Source organism: Fringilla coelebs (assembly GCF_963513975.1).
Source record: "Fringilla coelebs genome assembly, chromosome: 1".
Classification (NCBI taxonomy): Eukaryota; Metazoa; Chordata; class Aves; order Passeriformes; family Fringillidae; genus Fringilla; species Fringilla coelebs.
Window position 1 is genome coordinate 46,957,011 of NC_140028.1, and position 16,654 is coordinate 46,973,664.

General features: G+C 39.7%; 1 protein-coding gene across 2 annotated transcripts in view; it reads left to right on the top strand.

Moving 5' to 3' along the window:
- Positions 1-701: 701 nt before the first annotated feature.
- The window catches only part of SS18 (SS18 subunit of BAF chromatin remodeling complex), a 42,582-nt gene continuing 26,629 nt past the window's right edge, over positions 702-16,654 (top strand). For both annotated transcript variants that reach the window (XM_084209731.1, XM_084209732.1), the window contains exons 1-3: positions 702-866; positions 4,360-4,436; positions 5,684-5,768. In XM_084209731.1, coding sequence (XP_084065857.1) covers positions 798-866; positions 4,360-4,436; positions 5,684-5,768 — 231 coding nt within the window. In that variant the 5' untranslated portion in view covers positions 702-797. The remainder of the gene's footprint in view (positions 867-4,359; positions 4,437-5,683; positions 5,769-16,654) is intronic.

Consider the following 16,654-nt stretch of genomic DNA (forward strand, 5'->3'; position numbering starts at 1 on the left):
CGAAATAGGAACTTTTTGGTGTTTTAGTTTATAGCCATTGCTCCATGTCCTGTCGCTGGGCTCCACTCTCTCGGCCCCCTCCTCTGAGATGTGTACATGCATTAATGAATCATTTATTCTGTAGACTAACAGGGTCAGTTCCCGCAGTCTCTCCTCATGAGAGATGCTCCAAACTAGGCAGGCTCCCTCCCTCCCTCAGTACCTCCCTCAGTACCTCCCTTCAGCACCTCCCGTCCCGTCCCGTCCCGCTCCGCCCCGCGCTGCCGCCAGAGCGGGCTCCCCGGGTGCAACCAACTGCGGCGCTGGGCAGAGGGGGGAGTAGAGACTGCCGCCCGGCACAGCCCGAGCGTGTCCCCTGCAACGTGCGCGCCACAGCACCGTCAACCCCCGCCCCAGTCGACCGTACCACTTCCCTGCTATGAGGCTCGTCGGGCCGGAACGTACCAAGGCGGCGGAGGGAAAGGGATAGACAAGAAAGGCGCGTGACAAGGCTGTGTGTGGGGGATCACCTTCGAAGCGGCTCAGGGTCGCCTCTCGGTCCATTTGTTTTGGTCGGGCCGTGCGGGGCGGCCACGGTCTCATCGAGGCGCCCCCTCGCCAGGGGGAAAAGCAGAGAGGAGCCGCCGGTCCTCCTTAACCCCTTCCCCCGGCGGGATGGGGATGGGCCGTCCCACCGGGCGCGCGCCCCCGCCCCCCCGCGCGCCGCGTTCTTCCCGGATCGCCGCCGCTGCTGGGTCCGTGGGGCGCGCGCGCGAACGGGCGGCAGCGGACGCGGAGCCTCCCGGCACCCGCCAGACATGTCGGTGGCGTTCGCGGCCCCGAGGCAGCGGGGCAAGGGCGAGATCACGCCGGCCGCCATCCAGAAGGTGAGGAGGGCGCGAAGAGAACGGCCCGGCCCGGCCCAGGCGGCCCCGGGGGCTGCAGCTGCCGCTTCCTGCCGCGCGGGGAACGGGGGCGGCGGCGGCGGCTCAGGCCCGGAGCGCCGAGGCCCCGGCGGGGAACGGAGGCGGCCGGGCCGCGCTCGTTGTGCCCGGGGCTCGGCCCCGGCGGGGCGCTGCCCCTCTCTCTACGCTTGGACACTTGTTGGAGGGTCCCGGGGCCGGCGGGAAGCGCCGGGCGAAGGCGGGCGATGTCCCCGGGCGCCTCCAGCCCTCATTTTTCTTCCTCCACTTGGGCTGCCCCGATCGCCCCCGCGGGCCTGAATTAAGCCGAGAGGACTCGGCCTGAAAGTGGAGGAGTGGAGTAAGTCCTTCCTGCGGGGGGGCTCTGACAGCGGGACCGCAGCCGGGTTGTTCCAGACCCTCTGCCTGACTCCGGGCGCTGCCGGGTAGGAGGCGGCTCCAGTTCCCAAACTTGGTCGACCTGGTAGTTGAGGCTGCCTCCCAGTAAGCCCTAGGTGTGATTGAAGAAGAATATCGCGTTCGGAGCCAATGACAGCCGCTCGGGACGACTCCACCTAAGCTTGTGTGGGAGGGAGCAAGTTAACTCGCTAAAGCGATCAAAGTAAAACACATGCAGGATTAATAATAATGCGCAGCAGCAACAGAGGAGCATGTTCAAGTTCACTGGTAACTGTGTGGTATTTAGGAACTTAAGACTCATACCACGATTGGTGTGAGTGGCCGTGGATCAAGCAGATTTCAGATTAGTACCAGCTCCTTATGAGGAGGAGTCCTTTAGGTACATAGAGCTAGCCTCTGCTTTAGTAAAGAATTAGAACTTCTACAAAGCAGGTCTTGCAGCGATACGGACCTCAGAAAAGACCGTAGAGTTTTAATGGGAATCTCCAGAGTACTGTAGGAGAAGTCAGTGGTTGGGAACTGTAGATGAAAAATACATATCCACTGGGTGGGAAGCTGCACATAGGTAGTCACTAGAAACTTCAGGATGCTGAGGTGCACATGGAGAAGACAGATGATAAAGTTCTTTTGGGTCTGTAGTCAAACCATTAGTTCGATGGTGGTGTGCTGGCAAAACTCCAGTGTTAAATTTGAAGAGTTTTTGTAATGTACCTGAGTTGTCAGAAGCCTTGAAGGTATCTTCATCCAGCTGGAAACTAAATTCTCTTTTGATGGTAGATGTTTATAACTATCCCAATTTTCTCTCGGCAAGCACTCAATTAAACTTGTGAAAAACAGATGTCTGCAGCCCCACCTAGGATACAGTAATACTCCTTCTTGTTCCCTTTCCTCTTAGCCCTAGCATTCCTGCCCCCCTCCGGTCCTTTCCTCCCCAAAAGGTCTGGCTTACATGGCTATAATGAAGAATGCAACCATCTAATGGGCAGTTTCAAGGTCTACTTGTCTGCTAAGCCTTAAGAATCTGCTGCTTCCCTCAGGACTGTGGGAGGTATTCTGAGAAGAGCCTTGATTCACAGCTTCCTTTGCAAGTGCTCTATTAGACTTTGGTGTTAAAGGTATTATCTCTTTTTTTCCTTTTTTCTGATGAAAATGGTCACTATGTTTCTTAGAAAACTTGAAGTTAGTACATGTGCTGCGTGCCAGTGTAGCAGTGGGTTTGTGATCCTCTTCAGAGAGTGAAGTTGTAGCTTTGCCTGTTTTCTGAGACTCACATAGTAGCTGAAAATACTGCAGTATGTCTGTGTTTAGTGCTTAGTGTTTCCAGATCCAGCAGTTTCAGGCAAAATACTTGCACTGGGATCATTCTAGTCCATTCTGGTGAATCGCTGTTTAAAGTTTAAGAAAACTTGGCTGACTGGCTCATTCTTACTGGATAGAAGTCCTGAGTGAACTGCATAAGGTTTCTGACTCCATACTCTTTTCATGGTAGAGATGGATTAGGTACAGAAAAAAGTGTCACTACTATTTTTTTTCCCTCCCTATAGAATTTGTTAGGGAAATAAAGGTTGTGGAATGATGTTGTACTTTCCTTGTGGAAGGATGAGTCTAGTCATGGCCAGTTTCAACCATGTTTGAAGAAGGAGAGAAGCTGTGGGATGTTTTAAGATTCTGCTAGTTTTGTGAAATTCAGCTGCTGGGTAAAGGGATCTAAACTAGCTTTCCAGTGAGAGAAAGCAAAGGAGTAAATTGATGCAAAATTTTGCATTTGGCAGTAAATTTTCCATTTCTGTAAGTTCACTTGGATAACTTGGCTGGAGGCTCAGATTAGCCATGGTTCTGCTGAATCTTGCCTGGTCAGAGTGCAGAGCATGAGCTACAAAGATGAGTGTGGGCCACGCGCACTCCAGGATACCAGGTTGTGTGGTTTTTCCCTGTTTAGAGAGCTTGGAACACTGACTTCATAAACTTTTGTAGAAAGTTGTGAAATTGGCCATTTCCCATGATTTTTAGAACTACTCTTTTTTGGTGAGAAAATTAATTAATTAGTAGGTGTTCATTTTCATGGACACTGCTGAAGTATGATAGATTTATTCTGTCCATTTGTCCTGGTTCTGGCCACCACAGAATTAATTCCTGCAGTAGCCAGGCGGGCTCGTGGCATGGACCTGGAGGTTATTCTGTAGCACCTCACTCCATTTTCCAGGCATGGGGGAAGGGGTCATGTATTGTGGTGTCCTCAGGTATTGTTGGGGGCTCTGTGTTATGAGCACTTGCATGTGAATCATTTGCCTCTTGTACCCTCCATTAGTAGTATTTTTGATATTATTGTTTGCTTCTTATTTCAGTGGTATTTCCAGTAAATTTTTGCTATCTCAGCTGGTGATCTTAACCTTTTGTACCTCCAGTTCTCCCCTCCACCCTTCCAGATGGGAGAAGGATGCATGGTTTGGAGTGTTTCAGTGGGAATACTAAATTGGGCAATACCATACCTAAACTATAATGTGCCATTATACCAAATATTTATAAAACGCAGCTTAGTTAGAGATTCATCATGTAAATATTGCCTAGCTTTGCAGTGCATTTGCTTTGAATAAATCTGGTCAGCTCAGTTTTCACCAATAACAATTTCAGTGACTTTTAAAGTTAAATTTATAAGCAGTTGCAGGCTTTAGAAGGAGAAGAGAAGCTCGGGACATAGACTTTTAAGTGAATTTCTTGTTAGCAATCAAATGAAGAAATGCAGAAAACTTCTAAAACTTTCTGAAAACTTGGTGCAGAATCAGCATAGGTGTTTGAACAGGATGCTTCACAAATGTGGCTGCTGATGGTAGCACTGTGAAACCCTTAAGCCAAAACCTGTAAAACTGATCAAAGGGGGGAAATGGGAGCAAAACAGTGTTCTGCAAATAAGTGGTGAAGTAGAACTTTAGGGATAACAACATTTTTTGTTGTTTCTTAGAACAAAGAAGAGGAGCATTACTCAAGACTCAAATTTATCTTCAGTTTCTTTCCAAAAAGAACATGGAATTTACTTCAAATATCTTCTTTATTGTTTCAGATGTTGGATGAAAACAACCATCTTATCCAGTGTATAATGGACTATCAGAACAAGGGAAAGACTTCTGAATGCTCTCAGTAAGACCTTAATCTATACCTACTGTGGACTGGGTGAATTTACATCTAGACCATCATTCTTGATTTGTTTGGCTTACCTTACAGGACAGCTGTGCTGTGAAGAAAAGCATTGCTACAGATAGTACACTTGAAATTCTTGTCGGGGGTGGATGGGTTTTATTTGCTTTTTGAGCATAACTTCTGTCACTGAAATGCTGCAACTTGCCTGCTACAAGTTGATGTCATGATGATGATGCTTATAAAAATAAGGACTGTCTAACAAAGATTTTTTTTCTGTATTGTAATTACGTTGTTGAAAAGAGGTAGTTTTGTTTGAAAAATTCTCAAAATCGTGTAGGAAAATGGACCTTTCTGCTTCCTGATGGCATGTTTGAAAATTGCCTGCTTTTCACATGCCCAAGAACAAACAGGCTTGTTGCAGAAGTTTGGCTTGCCAAAATATCCAAAAAAACTTGCTGTCTAGTGGGGTCTTTGGAGAGTGATCTGAGAGAACTATAGAAGGAGTGAATTGTTAAGGAGTGTTATTTTCCCGTTACTCTTCTCTGTCATGAGGTGATGATGGCACCCATGTAATCAGACAAATATGGACAGATAGGACGTCCTACTCCCTTGCCAAGAGAACTGGTAATCTGGGAATAGGAGTGGGATCATAAACAATAGGTGCTTTTGGTTTAAGGGACTACTTTTGTTTGCAAGCCTGTAGTTATGTACTTGTAATCTGTTCCAGCTTTCAAGGTTGTTTTTGTGACTGTGAACTAGATACTGAGAATCAGGACTGTGGTTCTCTAGCAGAAAAATTATTCCATAGCAAACTTCCAAAGCTCAGAGTCCTGATGAAATGTGGTCAGTAAATCTATGATATCTTGAATATGGGGACATAATAAACAGCTCTCTTTCTCTAGTATTTGTGATGGAAAATACACCAGACAAAAACACACTCTCTGTATGTATTCTGGTGATTTAATTTAAGGCAGGAAGTGAAATAAGCGAGAACAGTGTCACCCAGCTTTAGATTTTTTTCATAGCAAGACAGTAGCACAGTTAGGCACAGATATGATGGAGACATTAGGAAAGATTGGAAATAGATAAGTGTGAAGGAAAAGGCTTAAGACTGCTAGTTATGGTACTCTTGTAAGTCTCTTGAGTCTTGTTTTGCCTAAGTAGCTTTACATATGTGGAATTAAAGTAAATTCTGATGTTACCGTATTTATGAATTAAGATTTGTTTTCCTTTGCTTATTTTGATAGATACCAGCAGATGCTGCATACAAACTTGGTTTACCTAGCCACTATAGCTGATTCCAACCAGAACATGCAGTCTCTACTACCAGCAGTAAGTACAAAGTAGTGTAAAAGTAGGGAATATATTTCATTTGGATTCCTAAAGGTAAAAAAAACCCACCCAAACTGAAACTCACTCAAACCAAAAACCAACAAACCAAATGTTTGAGATAATGTTTGGCCTCTAATATACTCCACAGGCAATAGATGATGCTGTCTCTTTATGCTGTATTTGGAGTAATCTCACTGCTTAGGTATTGTTTAAAATTTGACTTGTTTAAATGTAGACTTTTAGTATGAATTTAGATATGCAATGCTCAACTATCTGGTCTGCCTCAAAGACAGAATTTTTTTTCCTCTTTTGTTTTTCCCCCTCAGCTGAGAACTGTAGTGGTATGGCTCCTAGTCAACTCCTTCAGCACTGCTCTTTTTTTTCTCTTAGATTAGGGAAAGGAAAGGGAATGGGATTTTTTTTTGTCTTTTTACTTTTCACTGGAATGTAATCCATTCTCTTGCCCCAGTGGAATGAGGCTGGGTAAATTTTTTGCTGCTTCTCCACCTTCTAGGTGAGTCTCCAATTCTTTGCCTTTCTCCTGTATTGGAAAACAACCTTGTTTTAAGGTGGATTATGGTAATATGAAAGAAGTAAGGGCCCAAAGACCCTTGAAACATTGCATCACTTTACATGTCTTGGATATTACTTGCCATCTTTTTTAGTCTGAATTTTTTCTTAATCTGTATTCCTGAACTCTGTGTTTTATAAGATGCCTTGAATTTTTTCTCCTTTTCCATTGTTTATGCAGCAGTAAGAAAAGAAACAGCAGCATAAAGATAGCTTGCTGTCTGTTTGCTTTTTGTGCTAATCAGAAAGCTTGGGGAGTTCATTGGAAGTAGCACGAGGAAGTTCTTTGTTTTTTGGTAATAAGATTTTTCTTGAATTAATATAGTCTTGATTCATTTCTGCAAAATGAAGCTAAAAAGAATGTCTATAAAACAGCCATTCCTAGATACTAGTTTTCACCAACTGAAATTGAATTACTTTTTCTTTGGTCTCTGGAGAAGTGTTCTCCAATCATTGCTACTAGCAAAGCATCCTTTCAAGTTGGTACCTAGAGGACTATAGAACCAGTGCTTTATTATGTCCAACCTGTTGTGCTTGTAGAGGTTTCTCTTTTATAAATCCATGCTTGTAGCTGAGGGGGAGGGAAAGAACCCTTTAAGAGGGCTGTGTGTGTTCCTCAACTAATATGTTTTTGGAGGCTTAATTCATATCCTGGTTCTGATGACAACTGGAAATGAATTTGACCTTATCCTAGTCCCTGGTGGACAGCCCTGTTGTTAAAGTTGAATGTGATGACATTCTCTTCCTAAAAGAAAATGAAGATAAGGCTGGGAAAGGCTTTTGCAGATCTGGACGGGAGTGTGTTTCTGATCTTCAGTGACAGGAATATTCCATGGTACTGAGAAAAATAGCATAGTGTGTGTGTTTGAGTGGGTAGAGAAAGTCTCTTTCAGACAGGTGAGGAAGGGAATAAAGGTTCTTGAGTTTTTTTGGGTTTTCTTTCAAAAATACGAAATGAAATTTAGATCTTCATTCTTACCTAAATGTAGATGCTCTGACCTACAATCTTTGAACATTGTCCCAAAATGTAGCATAATTAGACAATATGATTTTTGTTAGGGTTTATAGAAAAATATTCTTTAAATTCTTTCTGTTTTGCTAGTAAATTTTAGCTAACAGAATTTGGGAACATGTGACATACCATATCATCTTTGTTTTTTCAATGAAAGATGAAGTACTTCAGGGTCTTTTCCTCCACTGGCTTTCCATGTAGGAGCTGATGAGGCTCATGCTGACTTGGAGGTAGTATTCTTCACTATGCTTATGTTTCAGCAGTTTCAGTCTTCAAGGTGTGGATGGTAACAGTAAATACAAAGCAGGATACTGTGTGTGTGTAAGCATCTACTATTTTTAATACTAAAATATATCAATTTTATGCTACTACTATTGCAGTTTCTTTCCACAAAAGTTAGGAGACCTTGGGTTTGGATACCTTCTGAAGTTGGGTTGTGTCTCATCTGTTCATTTCTGGAAGATTGTTCCCCCCGGTAGACTAAATTTTATTTTTTGCTTAAGTTTTAACCTGTTATTGTTGTAATCAGGTAAAAAAGCTCTCAAGAAATTTCACAACTTTTAAAGCATTTAATAAAAAGAGTAATAGTTATGTGTTAAAGTGAGGTTGGAAAGAGAATGCTTCTCTTCAGATATCATTCACACTGAACAAAAGACATGAGTTACCAGGTTCATTGAAATTTTTAATATGAGCAAAAATTGCTCAATACTTTATATTGTTAGGAAAAAGGCTTGTAATCGGCTGTTGTGCCTTTTCCCTTGCCTTTCAGAATTCACTATTCTAATGAAACTCTGGTATTGCCTTAGAGAACAAAAAGTGCAGTGAGCCAATAGTGCTGTGCAAAGAAATGTTTATATAACTGGGACCTGGAAGTGTGGAAAGGTGAAACAGGTGAAGCAAGCACTGCAGAGTCTGGGTGAAGTGAGCCAGGAAAACTTTGAAAATACAATGTCATAACAAAGCTCCTGTGGTTTTGTATGCCTACTAGAGTACTAAATTATTACTTTTGGAGTAAGACACCTTCTTTCACATCAAAAGACAAAGTGTGAGGTTCTTGAGTCAACCAGTCTTTTCTCAGCTTTGTGAACAGCAGTGTTATTAAGGGCAGGGCTGTTATGTGGTGTCTTCCCAGCTGGATTAGAGCTGACTAAGTTCACATGTGAAGTTGATGCAACATTTTGCTGTGTGTTTCTGAGTTGTGGCAGGTATTCTTGGATCACTGTCAGGAGTCTCTTTGCCATCACCTTATGAGATAAGCTAGCTTCCCAGAAAGGGCTTTTGCACCATCAGGAACACAACACTTGGTTTCTTGTGATTTTTCACTGGTGCTGCTTTTGAGGGAGACTTACAGCATGATATTGATGTCCTTGAACTTTGGAGAGCAAAGATACAATTGAAGTCGTGGTGAGGTATTGTGTGTATTTGTTTCTAAACAAATGGCATCTCAAACTGCAGAACAAGCATCCTCCTTGACTTGTATTTTTTTTGTTTTCTGAAGTGTTTTTAGTGCCCTTAAAAATTAATTGAAGACTACTGAATTAAAAACCCCCAGCTTTTCTATTTGGACATCTTCCCTCTCTTATATGTCTTCATTTTGCCAGATATTTTAAAGGAAACAACCCGTGACTGTCACTTTATTTGATATGTAGTGGGAAACTCTCCATTTTATCATGGGCAGATACTGAGGTCTGCAGGAATTATTTGAGAGCACTGGTGTGTGGGTTTTTATTGGGTTTTTGGGTTTTGTTTTGTGGGGGGCAGTTTTTTGAGTTTTTTTTTTTTAGTATAGAAAGTGATTTTTTTCAGTTTTTCTTACATTCTGTCAGCATGCAGAGCATGACATTTCAGTGTCTATTTCAAGTTGTTGAAAATAAGTGCTTCTGATTATTACTCACTTGTGTAACATCGAGCTTTCTTTTATGTTGGAAGTGCCACTTTCTTCCAATACTAAGCTACAGTCTGTGTGTGTAATGACTTCCAAGAAAACATACTGTGTCCAAGTCATAGACAAATCTGGACATTGCATTAAATAGTTTTTCTAAATTTCATAATATTGTAAAGGTTATTAATAAACTTTCTGATTACAAACCAGAAACATCTTTTGTTCTTGAGCTATGTCTTTCAAAAATTAAGCTTTTTGTAGCACTTGCGAAATCCCTTATTTTGTGCTGTTCCCAAATTTGTCACATAGATTAGGAGATTCCATGTCACTTTAGTTATACTTCTTTGAAAGATCATGATAACTTTTTATAAACACCTGATCTCAACAAGCACTGAATGCTGATTCTTTGCAAAGCAACTGCTTCAAGAGATAGGAAAAAACCCAAACCACAACAAACCAAACTAACACAAAAAAATCTCCCAAACAAAAACCAAAGACAACCACTGCCCATACACAAAATAATAAAAATATTTCCAAAAATTAACTTGGAAGACAAGCTTTCATGAAGTGTTAGTAATGATGCTTAATGGTTCTAAGTTGTGGAGCTCTGCAGGCTAAATACAAATCTTCAATATAAGCATGGTTTCACTCAAACAATGAAGATTCATATAATTTTACACACTTTATTTTTCAAAGGGGTGATGTTCAGTCTATGGTTTTAATGTACTTGCGATGTGGTTGTAGAAAAAAATGTGAGTCTTAAGAAATGAGCTGTGCACTCTGTTTTTTTAGTAGCCATTATTTTGTGCACACAAGTTGCCTTCAATATATGTTAACTGAATTACCTTGACTTTTCTTGAATAAAGCAAGGTGGCATCCTGAGACTAAAAATATGGCTCAGTTTTCACACTTTAAAATAAAATTGTGAAGTAAAACTTTTATTACTGATGATAAGAGGAATCCTAAATTAATGAGATTCTTGTCCAGTTATACACCAAATGCCTGGTAAAGTTTGATAGCTGTGGTGGTGGTGTGGTGGCCATGCTCCCTCCTGGCTTCTTGCATACTTTGCTGGCAGAGCCTGGGAAATGAAAAAATCTTCGATTTAAGAGGAAGCCCTGCTTAGCAGCAACTAAAACATCAGTATGTTATCAACATGATTCTACTGAATCCAAAACCCAGCACTGCACCAGCTACTGGGGAGAAAATCAACTCTATCCCAGCAGAAATCAGGACAGGTAGCATAGCAGAAAATCTGTTTCTGGTATGTGGAGTATGCTGCATAATTTTGCATTAACCTTTCAGAACACAAGTCCATGCCCAGTTCATGTTCAACTATTTGTAAAGTATTGTAAACAGAGCAAGAGGAAAGTTGACTGTTTCCTGTCAAGAGGCAAGGGAGCTGTTAGTGATTAGTGGAGCTTGGATTTTGAAGAATAATTGCTCTGATTAAATATTAAATAGTTTTGAAAAAAACAATAATAATTTCTTAAGATGTTAGAGAAGAAGGCGGCTCTGTTGGCACAACTGAAAAAGGGTACTGTTGGAAATGAAGAGTCGCTGGTGGGAGCTTCTTAACCCAGCAACTATACTAAGAAAAAAATAAATGAGGGAATTTCAGTTGTTAGGAGTGAATTCAGAGCCCAGTAACTGCCATTTTAAACCAGAGCATTGCTCTGAGTTCTGCAAGCTACTTTGCATGTATTGTTAATCAGGTGTGTCCACATGGGGAGCTAGTGCACTGTATACAAAAAACTACTTCTATTGCCTGTGAACTTCTGTGGCTGATTTAGAAATCAGTAAAAATCGCTGGCAGTTTGAATGAGGAGTATGCTCTAAAGTATAATTCTTTCATACTCAAAGATGTCATTTGCCTCTCTGTAGTGCAGTATCTGCAGAATAAATACATTTCCAATTGCAGGCCGTTGCCTGAGAGCTGTACCAGGTAGTCTGGTAACATAGGTGCAGAGTCTGTATGGTTTTGCTCTTTCCCAAATGCTTTGCTGTGAGGGTTCTGCTGGATTCTTTCTGCTTTAGGTGAGTTTACGTAAAGCCTTTTAGCTAGAACAGAGGTGGATTTTTTTTCTCTTAGACTACTAAATGCAAGCAAAACCTGTAAGTATCAGTCTAAACATTAAACCATCTTAAAAGCAAAAGAGACAAGGGCTGTGGAACGCAAAGCTGAGGACAGATAGGAACTGCATTTTTTGGGGGGAGTTACAGGGCACCTCACAAGTTCTCTAGCTTGTATAATTTAGTGATCCCTGAGTTAACACCCACAGTTAAGTGATGCATGGTCACTCCTAATAAACCCATACAAATTAATGTAGTTGTTAAAATTTCTAATTTAAGTAATTTTTAGTTCTACTAAAGTCCCCCACAGAATTTTTGGAGGATTAATTTTATGTGTATCAGAGTAGCTATTGCTAAGAGGACATCAGATATTTCAGGGTTAAATTTTGTTTGTTAAAATGTTGTTAAAGAATATTGGGACAGTGAAATATTTTTATGCAGTGAGATGCTATTTGAAACAATTAAAGATTCCAATTTCCTTTTTAAACAGGATGTTTAAGTCATAATTTCTCTAATTTTTGAAGATACTGATGTAAATCAAGATGTATAAACTGGTTGTCATTCTAAATTTAAAATTCTTTACTCTGAGTCACAACTGGTAATCCAACAGTGAGAGCACAAATTACATTTATAATTAACTTCACTATTTAGACATGATTGTAAATGTTTTTCCTATAGAAATCTCCCTACCCGTAAATATTACACTAGCTGAGAATTGATACGGGGTCTTTATTTTTTAATGGAGGACACTCAGTACCAGAATATCCTGTACCTTGTAGGGGAAGAACTGTAGCCCAATTAAATCTCTGCTCTTCCAGATCTCAAAAGCATATTCCTTTACAATCTTATTTCCCAGTCTGACACCTCAGTAAGTACTCCACAGGTGCCATCACCACCTATCAACAGAGTACTGCTCTCTGAGACTGGGACAGGTCCTGTGATATTAGCAATGTGATATGAGCAGGGCAGAGTACCCCCTGGGAAGGGGTGTTTTGCTTTGCAGAAAATGGTATTTGAGAATTGAAAACAAAGATGATTGATTAAATCCTGAGTTAAAGCTTCTCTGTAGAGAAAAGAAGGCTATTTATGTTTTCATTTCCTGTAGCTTTTAATTGTTATTCTGAGAGAATTTCAAGAAAATTGTATTTTTGATAGTGTACTTTAAGTACCTATTGCTAGTGGTATTGATTAGCAATAGTGTGTTTTAATGTGCTTGACAGTATTTCCTGGTTTTTGTCTTTTCTTTCTTTTTTTTTTTTTTTTTTTTTTTTTGGTGACTGAGTTGATATTCCGCCTCAATTTTCATAACAATAGATGTTCCCTGAACAAATCTTTGAACCTGCTGATGGTGGTAAGAAAAATCTTACCATCTTCAGGTGCACATTTTCACCCTAGGAGATTTTGTTGTTGTGTCTTGTATTTGATCTATTTTATTATTTAAAAGAAATTCCTCTAAAAAATGCAGCGTACCTGTTGCCTTTAATGCCTGCTTTCAAATAGCTTTTGGATTTAGTAGGATTTTGTTTGCTGGAACTTGTCAGTTAAAATCTAATTTTTTTTCTTGACTCTTTTTTTTTGTTGCAATTGTTGGGTCAGTTTCAGTCTTTTTTCTGTTCAGATTTCTAGAGTTTCACTAAATAGCTTATAATTTTTTTTTCATGCTCTGATAAATTTTAAATGCTCATAGCCACTATAAGTGTAATCTGTGTTTGGGGAAATGAGCCAAAAGTTAGCATTTAGCAAGTGAAGCTATATCTAACATTTTCTAAGTCTTTAATTTACCTTTTACTGAAGTAAAATATTTAACATTTTCTACTGCAGCATTGGAATAAAATCAGCAGTGATTTTAATTCTCATTCCTTTTTGTCATGCTTCTATCAAAAGGAGGGGGGAAGTAGCCTTTCATTTGGTTCTGTTAACCTGTGTTTGGATGTCATTTTACCCTTCAGATCTAGGCTTAATGGCTAGAATCAATTTTGGGTAGCTTTTCTTTAGCACAGGGTGGGTTGTTTCTTTTGAATACTGTGTGATCATTTTGTATTTTAAGAAGTCTTTGCTGCATTTAGTGCATATTTCTGGGGATAGTTAATTTTCTTAACTTCTGTAAGGTTCAAAATAGGTTAAATAATTTAGTTTATGTAACTGGGTGGGCTTTTTTTGTTGTTGTGGGATTTTTAAATTGAAGTTAATTTAAAGAAGTTTTTTATCTGTAAAAGTCCGGATCAATAGAAATCAGGAATTTGCCATTTAAAAACAATTTTTTCTTGTTTTCTTCTGTCTGCATCCACTAGAAAAATACTCTGGAGGAATTTCACTGGGGAGTAATTATATCTGCAGGAGACATTTCATTTTAATTACTATCAGGTAGTGATTGGTTTATGATCTGACAAAAAGGCTTGCAATGCTCTTTTAAAATATCCTATATAATATCCTATATAACCGTTTCTATTGCATATATGTATGTGTAATTATCTCTTAATCTTATTTAAAATTAGTTCTAGCGTACTGTGTTGATGAATACCTCAGATTTATGTGATTTATGGCGTGTCTTGGATGTTTAATGTTATTCTTCAATTTACTTACTATTCTCCTGAGGTTTTCTTTCTTGTTAAACCATAAATTGGATGATCTACTTTTTGTATGTATCATACACTAAATTGTCTTTCTGTCATATCCTCTTAAGTTATATTCCTTTATATGTAAAAAAAATATAAATCTGTTCCTTTTGCAGTTTCAGGTGTGAGCAAAGTTTTTAATCACTGATTGCCTCTCTTTAGAATCCTGCTATTTTTACAGTATCTTTTTGAGATTCTTTTGCCCAAACTGAATGTGTATTATGGTATCAAATACATCGGCATTTTTTCTTTAGTATTCTACCTGACTCTGGATATTACTGAAGACAATCAGAAAGTGACCACAGTTATTATGCATAGATTTTATGGGGGTTTGAGTTTTCTGTTTGTTTTTGGTTTAGTTTGGGATTTTTTTTCCCCACCTCTCTGGACTGTGGTAAATTCTTTTTTGTTTGTTACTTTTTTTGTGGATTAATGGCAATAGGACCTTCCTCTTTCTGAAGAAAGTGGTTTACAGTTCCATGTTATTGCCATATATTTATCCACATCACTTGGCACCTTCTGCTTATTCTTTTTTCCACATTTTCAGTAATGCTACAGTAGCTTCATATGTTGACATTTATTAAAATATTTTCAGAAGAGCTCTGTATGTTCCTTTACTCATTGAACTCCCCTTTGGGCAGTTTCTGATCAGTGCCATTGGACAATGTATTGCTCCAAAAGGCTTCATCAAAAAACTTGTGTTAAGAGGCTTCTGTTAATTATGCAGCTAGGTTTAATTTATATTTGTAAAAATTTCTAGTAAATTAGAAAGGCTTGACTTTACTATATTGGTCCTACTACCTTTTTTATAAGTAGATGTCTACCTTGTCTATCTTCTGGTTATCTGATAGGATAGTTTCCTTTAATGGAAGATTGATTTTTTTTTTTCATCATCTTGGACCTTTTTCTTGCATTATTTTCAGGAATCTGATATGGATTCACACAGGTCTTTGGGCTGTTTCCATATCCAGAAGCTCCTCTTGATGAATTACTGTCTGCATGTTCAGAGTATGCACAATCCCACCTCTAAACCACTTCACTGGGGTCTCCTTTTTAGGGATTTTAATTATTTAAAATATGTATTCTAACAGTGTCTCACCATTAATGTCCCCCAATCCCTTTTCCTCCCCATCCTGGCACTGCTCAGCTCTTGGGATCCCACCTACACCTGGATCTGAGAACATTTTAACACTTACCACATCCATAACTCTTATTTTAAATGTGTAACACTTACCCAAATGGATAAAACTTTGAAAGAAGTTTTGAGTGATTTTAGTTGCTCCCTCAGTTGACTTAATTCCATGTGGTTTGTGAAGTCTCTTGCAGGATTTTGTATCTAAAGTCCTTAACAATTTTTTGTTCCCTGTCCTTGCATGTCTACACTCTCTCATGCGGTCTTTTTGATAACTGCAGTGTTTTTCTTGAAGGATAGTTGTTTTGAAAACTTCAGGCTAAATAGGGTTGGAATATATATAGTTTTGTTTAAATAATCCTTGGAGCTTTTTTCATCCCTCTTTCCACAGATAAGGCATGGCCATGTTTGTACAATAACATATACAGGATAGCTAAAACCTAGGTATGAGCTGATCTTCTTTAGTACTTCCTTGGACTTTCCAATATTTCATACTTGGAATTGAAGTTCATTTTAATGCTAGAAACTTTTCAGCCTGTATGATTTTTGACTTTGCTCTCAGTTTGCTGGCATGGGCCTTCTCTGAGGCTGACATGGAACAAGCTCGGAGCTCTGTTCATGTGGAGGTTACCAAGTGTGTTGGTTTTGATAGTATTCCTGAACATGCTTTCCAAATAAAAATGAAAATTGTCTGTTTTCTTTTTTGTTTGTTTGTTTGTTTATCAGTTTTAGATAATTTCTGTTAGATTCTCTTAAATGCAAAATTAGGATGATAGTAAGTTTTGAAGGTGAAGGGACAGAAGAGTAACTGAGGGGAAGCAGCCTTGCCTTCGTTGCTCGCTAGTGGAGGAAGAACAGGCAGAATAGAGCAGCATTTCAGTCACAGCGTTCAGAGGGTAGAGCTGCCTTTCATTTTTACCTTCTTCACCTCATGCTGCGTCTTCAGCTTTAGGCTGAAGAAGGAACTTTTCTTATAAAATGTTATTCTCTTCATCATGGAGGAATGAAAGGAATTTAGTAAGAGAAGTTGCATACTTGCTTATATTTTTCTTCATCTCCTTCCTTCTTCCTGCTGAAAAAAAAGCCTTCGCTAATTTCTTGAAGAATTTTTTAAAGTACTCCAGGAAAAATAATACCTGCTTGAGGTATTTAAAGAAATATTGAGACAACAAATTACTACCATTCAGTCCCCTCCCCTGGTAGGTGAATGTATGTGTGTGTCTGTGTTACCCTACTGTTACCATCTCCAACATACGCTCACTGGGAGTACTTTACTACTGTAAAGTACTACTATATTGTGTTTTGTCTTTATGAACCTGGTGAATAGTGTAGGCATAGGCAGGGACTGGGCTAGAGAGGAACTTAGGCTTCACCTGCTTGGTTCTGTCTGTGAAGAGAAATGTTGAAAAACGCACCCGTGGTTATCTCGTGGGGACAGTTTTTCATGAATAGTTATAACCTGTAGACAGAGTCCTCAAAAGCCAGAGTGCCAGGAATTTGCTCTCACTGAGATGATTTTTACTCCCCTGAAAGTGCTTGGCTAAGGTATGTGAGAAGGATCGTAGAGTCTCACAGGTGTTTTTAGTGGGAAAACAAAGCTGG